Source organism: Diachasma alloeum, unplaced genomic scaffold (assembly GCF_001412515.2).
Source record: "Diachasma alloeum isolate Michigan unplaced genomic scaffold, Dall2.0 Dall_scaffold_00200, whole genome shotgun sequence".
Taxonomy (NCBI): domain Eukaryota; kingdom Metazoa; phylum Arthropoda; class Insecta; order Hymenoptera; family Braconidae; genus Diachasma; species Diachasma alloeum.
The window spans coordinates 2,268,216-2,276,316 of NW_021680365.1; the positions used below are offsets into that span (position 1 = coordinate 2,268,216).

An 8,101-nucleotide genomic window follows, 5' to 3' on the forward strand; every position below is an offset into this window, starting at 1 on the left:
GTCTTATAATAAGAATTTCAAACGTCTTAATTTGCGGGCTGAAAGTCTCAAGTTGAGAGTGTCGAAAATCTCTTTTTGAGACTTCGGAAGGTCTTAATTTAAGACTTTAGAAGACTTTTAGGTCACATCGATCCATGTTTTCCAGCATTTGATTGTACACCATGGATTCTCGATTTGATCCCTTACGGATTTAATTAGTTGGTAAACAGCAACTTCAAGATTATTTTCTTCTCTTTCAAATGTCGTTCAATGATGATAGTTGTTTAATAGTTTACAATTAAAATGTAATGTCTGCATTCTTGATGTAGAATAAAACATGCATCTGAGGAGGAGCGCCTTGAGCGCTCGAAATGTCGTAGAATTTGATGAGTAAATTCTTGTGATCATTTTGGCAGCTGCTGACCAAAATATGGCCCAAAACCACTTCCAAAAATTGAAAATGAACGGTCGAGAACTTCGCTTTAATTTGAGACTGCAGAAGATTTCATTTAAGCCTTTCGTAGACTCAAGTTTATAGTTTGCATAATTCATGTTAGGACTTTCGCAACTTAACTTGACATTTTTCTTCAAGTGGAGTTCTGAATGTCTCAATTTGAGATCTTTGAAAGCAACAACTTGTTACTTTTAAAAGCTTCAATTGGAAACTTTTGAAAATCTCAATTTCAGATAATATGTCTGAAAATGAAGCTTGTTTTTTCAGGTGCAAAGCCATTCTACCCCCACACCACCGCAAAATGTAAAAAACTAAATTAAGTTCCTACCATAATTACGACCAAACTGTGCAGGAAGTTTCAATTTGTTCAAATACTGGGACGTAAACTGAAACTCTCTCATGCATTTTTCAGAAGTTCCAATATTGGGGAAATGGATAATGTAATGCATTAATTTATTTCTGTTTTATGTCAATGAAACTACATTTATTCCTCCCCATAAGCAATTAATTTATCTCTACATTTTGTGAGTGGGCTCTTATCGTACAGAAAAGGCGAGGACCTATCATAAAAGTAGAAAAAAAATAACAAACACTGGATAATTCAAGTTTTTTTTTGGTCCTGTATCAAATCAAACAACAATTAGAGTAAATAATTATGCAACTGTTTCAGCGCCCTTCAGGGAGAACGTAGGAAGCCAGCTACCTTCACCTTTCAATCTCTGCAATTTAGCGTTATGCAGTAGCACACTGTCAACAATTTGGTCTGCAGAATTTGTCTGGCCGTAGTAATCTACGAACATACCGTCTGGATCGATCAAATAGATGATGATTGTGTGGTCAACCTGTAATAAACACAATTCCATCAATTGTCTCGTGAAATTTCAATGCAAGTTTGATCAACACGTAGAAAAATGGGGGAAAATATTTACGATATAGTCCTCGTCTTGATCTTTGGGTCCATTACTGAAATAAACTCTGTAGGCTTTACACGCTGCAGCCACTTGCTCCACATTACCAGTGAGTCCGATTATTTTCTCTGAGAATTCTTTACAGTACTTGCCAACCACTTCTGGGGTGTCTCTAGTTGGATCTACTGAGATGAATACGGGTTGCGCTTTGAAGTTTTTTTCCTCTAAGTAATGAAGATAAAAGGGTTAACAAAGTTGAAGGATTTTTTTTTCTAATGAAGTTACAATGGATAATTTGTGCACGAAAGCGCGTTGCATGGAAACATCGATTTTTTCATAATATTCAACATCAGAAAAAAAATCATCAATTGAGTTCAGTTGAGACTCATCATAAAGGACAAAAGAGACTTCTCACTCACAAAATTCAATGAGATCTCGACTCTTCGTAGAAAGAGTCGAAAGTTTTCGTCAGAACGTCATTCTGAAGTTCTATAAACTCATCTTGTTCTATAACTCAAATGTTGAATTACGTATTTACGTCAGAATCTAGGGATTGTAGGGGACGATGTCACAAGTCCTCTTTTACAGCTGAAGAATTTTTAAACAAAAAATATCTAGCTGTTTCCTTCCAAAAGCACTCATTGGTGACTTAAGGATATCCAAGCGCTTTGATCATCTTTTTTTGATGAAGTACTTTTCTATATTCATAGTTAACTATCAGTGCTTTCATTTGAGCCCCATTTGTAATTTATTCAAAATTTCATTCTCCATTTTAAACCATTGGAAAACATTTGAAAAAATTCTTTGAAAATCCTGAATTTTCTGCGTGAATATTTCTGAAATCGTTGAAAACCTGCAATTTTCGAAGATTAAGATTTTTCTTCATCAATGATTTATAAACAATTCTTCACTCAAAATGATAAGTAAATTGATCGGTATTCAGAATGCCACCTGGAATAAACTTCATCCTAAAAAATAAGGTTCTCAAAAGTCCAATCATTTTCCATTATTCAGTTATGATAAACGAATGTTGAAAAAAAGTCATCTAATAATAGGATATATTTTAAAAAAATTCTCAAACAATTGGATTAATAAATTAATTAGATTAACTGGATCAGAAACTATAAAAAAAATACTTGGATATTCTTAATTGCACAATTACGTGGATTTAAGACATAAACTCAAATACTTTATTTCGGAATTCCACAAAAGCCTCATTTACCTAACTTATTAATCGTCAGGACCATCTTCTCGATTTCATCAGGACAAATATCAGGACAATGAGTGAACCCAAAGTAAATCAGCATCCACTGTCCCAAGAAGTCCTCAGACTTAACAAGCTGTCCTTTGGGATCAATCAAATCAAATCGTCCCCCAATTTTTGCCTTTCCAATTGTCCTCCTGCGTTCCCGCTCGAGCATCAAATCCTTCTCCTCCTTCAAGTAGTACAGATAACCCAGAAATCCACAGCCAATGGCTCCACCAATGAAGAAGCTCTTCCAAGTAATTGGGGATTGCTTCAGCTTCCACATTTTGGGCTTTGGAAGAGTGCTGTTTGTCGGTGGCTCTTTAGCCTCCTGCATGAGTATCCTTGAGATACTGTACTGTCGAGTCTGATGGAGCGTGAAATCAACGGATTAAAGTAGTACGAACACAGCTTGATTCTAAAGATTATTAAAAATTGCCAGTCATTTCTAGGGAACTAGATTAGATTCGACCGCTCAGTTTTTTTATTAAGGTGTTTCGGTTAAAAAGTTAAAGTAATGAAAAAAAAAATGGAAAATTCATGGAAAAAATTTCTAAGTATGCAGCATAATTGAGAATTCTTGCACATTTTTTTCAAATCGCAGTTTCAAGGAAAAAAATAATGAAATTTGAATGTTTTTGTAACCCCTCCAGCTATAACTTCCGAGGTTGCCCCACTCTCAAATAGGGAACTTTCCATGGCACCCAAAAAAATAATGAACTATTGAGGAAAAACTAGTGGGTGATAAATTAAATCTTTCTTGAGAACACGCACAAGTTTCAGATTTTTTTCACATTTCATAAAAAAGTTATTTGAACAAATGATTCGGAAAATTATGAGTTTTGGGGCAATTACGCCCTCACGCGCAGGCACGTGGTTCGAATGTCATCAGTGAGCATCATGGGAAAGGTATGGGTTGGACCATGGAACCGAGAGAGAAAAAACATTCGACAGGTTTACCAACTCGAGACGCATTTTAATATCATTTCAATAATTAGAAAAACATCCAATAAAAATTATTTGTCCCCGTAGGTGATGAGAAAAAATCAATCAATCTGATAAATAACATCAATATTCAAAAAATGTTCAAATGCACACTTGAATAGTGACTTGAAAATTGGAAAATCTCGTGGTCAGCGATTTAATCAGGGCTCGAGACCAATAAGACTCCCCTTCCGTTTCACCCCCCGGTGATCTGCAGACGAAACACCTTAAAAGAGGACACTACTGAAATTTGAAGTCCTACCATAACAAAATGGCCTCCGTGAGATCTTTCTCACATGTGTAGTCACTGAAAAAATATATTTTGACGAACCTACACCCATTGTCTATTCACCTTGATATTCCTTCTCATATTGGCTTCAATTTTAAAACATCGAGGTGTGTTTATTCTACTTCAAGTCTTCAAGTTTAGCGGTCGCTTTCTAGATGAGTGAGAATTTTTTTTTTATGAAAATTAAGTGGAAATACCGACGATGCGGAGGATCCGGGTTCGCTTCCCGGCTGCGTCGCTAAATTTTCTGACACGCTCAATCTCACAGTTTTATTGTCGAACGGGAGTCTCGTAAAACAGACGACTGTACTTGGGCAGGTTTTTCCCTCAAGTGAGGTTTTCCCTCGTTCTTCGGCGAATGCGGTACAGGTGGGTTGGGGGGTGCGATAAATCGTAAAAATCCGAGAGAGTACACGAAAGGGAAAAAATCAAGTTGAAGTCAGCAAGAGAGTGTCCTATGGCTCCTACGACATCTGCACTGATCATCAAATCATTTTTATTTATCTCAAGAGAATTTTTTTTTCTTGTCTATAGATTTAAATTAACACTCCACACGGAGAGAAGAGCCATGGGAAAGAGCCCCATGTCAAATTTACGACTTGTATGTATTTCTAAAATTTACATTTTTCATGATTTTTTTATGCACTTCCAATGTTTACGGAGAAAATTATTTGGTGAATTTCAACTAGTTATTGAATTTCAATAACCAGTTGGAGAAACATAACAACTAATTAATTAATTTTGAATTCTTAATAACGAAATTACCTGAAATTTCAATGGGAAAAAAAATTCAAAGAAGTTTACGGGAAGTTTCAGCCAAAAATTTTCAACACTATTATTTATGAAAAGCAACCAGGTTGAACCTCTAATTCAATCATATAACAATTTCAATCAATTTTGACAACCAAAGTAGCCGATAAGGGCATATACATATTTGGAAACAATCGCGCAATCATTTGTATCTTGATAATGGTCAATGTCTCGTTTAGAAGTTGGTTTTACAATAATCTACAATTTGTTGTTAAATTTGATCCTTCAAAAAAATTAATGAACATTCATCGAAAATTTAACAAATGATTGTCCGATGAAATTGAAAAATCTTTTCTATAGTTCAATAAATTAGTCGGTAAATTTGTTGCAATTTCCTAACTAATTGAAATTCAACAACTAGTTGGTGAAATTCACCAAACAATTTTCTCCGGGTTTCAATATACTAGCGAACACTAATATACTAGATTATATTATATTATATTAATTTATTTTATTGTTTTCTTTCCAATTTTTCTTTGCGGTTAGATTAAATTAAATTTATTGGATTCTAATCCCATTGTAGTATACAAATTGTGGGAACAGTGTTTCTCATTTTCAATTGAAGAGATATTTATGTTAAATAATAAGGAGAGTATTGATACTTTTTTTGGGATGATGATCTATATATTTTTCACAATTACATATTGTTCAAAAATTTCTTTATGTACTACATTTTTCAGATAACTATTTCCATCTTTTTCATTTTTTATGCTACCTCCTTCATTTTTTTTAGATGCCGAAAAAATATCAATATGTTCCCTTTCTATGATCTAATTTCAATGGAAGAAAGTGAAAAAAATAGAGATACGTGATCAGTAAGAAAATAAAAATTTCGATTTTTCAATGTCTCCGGAAAGTTTTAAAATTGATATATTTTTTCAAATAATGGAAGAATACAAATCAATTCAATTTCTACCCTCACATTTTGATAGAATACATTAAAAAAATAGCAAAGAATAAAAATCGGAGATAAAAAATTTGATCGGATTAATATAATGTAATAATATATTCATGACGTAACGCGCAACGAGAGTGATAAATGAGAATTAATTCGAGTTCCGTGGAGCGCAAACATTCTGAGATACTATCCATTAAGAATAATTTATTTCTCTGAAGCCAATATGGTCTACATATTCGGAATTTTTTCTCTCAGCGTATGTATTGAAAAGGAACCTGTTCGCTTGAAGATAGAATCGATTATAGTACTAAAATAACGCACTGTCACAGTAGATTCTGAATTCTTCTGGAAGACATATCAAGGCATTTATTAAATGCTTATCAAACCAGATCAGTTATGTAAATCGAACAGCAGTTGATAATTCATAAAATTTAGTCGAGTACCGAGCGCCTCATTTGGTTCAAGATATCTCATTCCAATAAAATGATTTGTTTGTATTAATTCTTCATTCTCCTTTTCAAACACGAGCAGGTGAACCGCCGAAAACCATCACTCATACACCCATCACTCCCAAAAAACTGACAGACAGCATATGTCGGCTAATGAATTCACAATACACGTGCACAGTGTCTGTTTGTCTGTCTATTGTCCAAGAGGAGCTTGCGTAGAAAAAAGCCCGAAGGCGAAGAGGAAAACATTCGCTCAGACAACTCCGGTATCAGCACGTGGTCGTGCGTTAGAACATAAGTTGTATGTAAACAGCTGTCAATAGTATTATTAGAGCGAGCTCTTATAGGGGTTTATCTGAAGTTTTGGCTGTGGTATTGGCTGTACCATTATTGATTGACGTTGTGGAGAATTGGCCCAGACGTGAAATCCCACGTGGCCTTGATTGGCGATCGCCGTGAGTACCTATTATATTTCCCTTCCTCCCAGTGATAATTTCCCTACATTGATTCCTCTCCTGAACCTCTTTTCAGGTACTAGTTATTAATTTAAAAATAATTCCTCGGTTATAGGGTATATAACGCTACACATTTCAGGAAGAAGTTACAGTCAATTTTACAAGGATGCCACTCGAAAATTAAGCCTTCCTCGTATTTACACACCATGAAACTACTGAACTTTCTGGTTGTCCTCTTTTGTGTATTCTGTACCGTCGTCTCACAGATGAGTAAGTGGATATTCGACGATTTTACCATATTATCAAAATCACATGATTCCATCTTGCCAAGCTTTTCAATGGAATGCATCGATTGAGGTTCATAAGAGGTCAATTTTCATTAATTATTTTTAAATCTAGAGGACTGCAAGGGGAGAACTGATAAAAATGTTGACATGAAAAATTCTCCATAGCCGTACAGTTCTGCAATTCTTTCTCGGTTTTTCAACAAATGTTGGTATTTCAGGGTCTCTAGACTCCTTTTCAATCATTTCCAGAATATGTCTGTATGTGTGTCTGTTAGAGATGTGAGTAATAAAAACCAACTTGACATGCGATTCAAGCTCCTAAAAAATCACACCATGTGGGCTGACTTGAAATTGTTATAAATTTGTTTTTATCATTTTATCTTCATAATTTCCGTTTTTACGTCAGTTTTTCTTAATTGCATTCAGAACCTCAATGTCTTCATTGCTTGTCACTCAAACTGATGCTCAAAAATGAAAAGTTAATCAGAGGGAATTCTCTCTCCAATACGTGTTCAAAATTGAAAAATTGATACTGATTTTGTTTTTTAGGCTATCCATCTATATCGAGATGGCAATGCTTCCTAAAGTGTAGATATCAGAAGCGTACATTAAACGTGGAGATGTTTGAAATTGGTCGTTGTTTGTGCGAAGAGTAAGTTAATGAATTTCAACCATCGAAATACAGTCAACAATTGAATATGAATATCCTAATTTTCAGTTAGTCTTCGAATCAGGGAGTTCTCTACCCAGATTAAGGATCAATTCCTGGGACGACATAGAAAATGATCAATTTCGTCCAATTTCAGACTTTCGTAAAATTAACAAATTGGAATTGTGATGAGCCGAATTATTGAAATGGACAAGACTGTTTTATATGATTATAAACAAAAATTGTAATTCATCCAAATGATAAGAATTGTATTTCCGGCATAAAATGAAAATTTCCTCGACGAATTCATGTTGAAACTAAATTGTTTTTTAAACCGGAGTGAAAGATTTAAAAGGTTATGGAATTGTTGTAATTAATTGAGTATAGAACTTGAATAAAACAAAAGAACTTGCACTGCTTAAGAATATATGAGTACTGTTTTCCCTTAATGAACCCTGGCAACTGAAGCACAGAAGAGTATTGATTGTGTTAGAATTTTTTTAATTTTTTTGCGGCGCGAGCCACAAATAAATTATTATTTCGAAATTCATGTAACGCGTCTCGAATATTCTATATCGTCGTATTCGAAACAAACATCATTCTATCCTTGTCCCTCACGAAATTTCTGAACAGTTCTCGAACCTTCCATAACAAAAGGTATTGAAACCCGCACACGCTCCCGACCAAATATAT

General features: G+C 34.5%; 1 protein-coding gene and 1 long non-coding RNA gene across 6 annotated transcripts in view; one reads left to right on the forward strand and one right to left on the reverse strand.

The window, feature by feature from the left end:
* Positions 1 to 1,028: 1,028 nt before the first annotated feature.
* Positions 1,029 to 8,101, reverse strand: part of LOC107035783 (protein SCO1 homolog, mitochondrial) — a 13,708-nt gene continuing 6,635 nt past the window's right edge. For 2 of the 3 annotated variants that reach the window (XM_029125917.1, XM_015253374.2), the window contains exons 2-4: positions 2,564 to 2,954; positions 1,363 to 1,565; positions 1,029 to 1,275 (exon numbers count right to left, since the gene is read on the reverse strand). In XM_029125917.1, the coding sequence (XP_028981750.1) occupies positions 1,087 to 1,275; positions 1,363 to 1,565; positions 2,564 to 2,954 (783 nt within the window). In that variant the 3' untranslated portion in view covers positions 1,029 to 1,086. Of the gene's footprint in view, positions 1,276 to 1,362; positions 1,566 to 2,563; positions 2,955 to 3,923; positions 4,234 to 8,101 lie in introns of those variants that run through there. The other variant, XM_015253375.2, reaches the window with a different exon arrangement.
* On the forward strand, positions 6,256 to 7,818 carry LOC107035784. Of its 3 annotated transcripts, none has more exons than XR_001460758.2 (4): positions 6,256 to 6,472; positions 6,588 to 6,742; positions 7,309 to 7,411; positions 7,478 to 7,818. It is a non-coding gene; the product is annotated as an uncharacterized LOC107035784 (long non-coding RNA). The 3 variants fall into 3 exon arrangements; XR_001460759.2 differs by having other exon boundaries at positions 6,612 to 6,742; XR_001460760.2 differs by lacking the exon at positions 6,256 to 6,472 and adding an exon at positions 6,488 to 6,548 and having other exon boundaries at positions 6,612 to 6,742.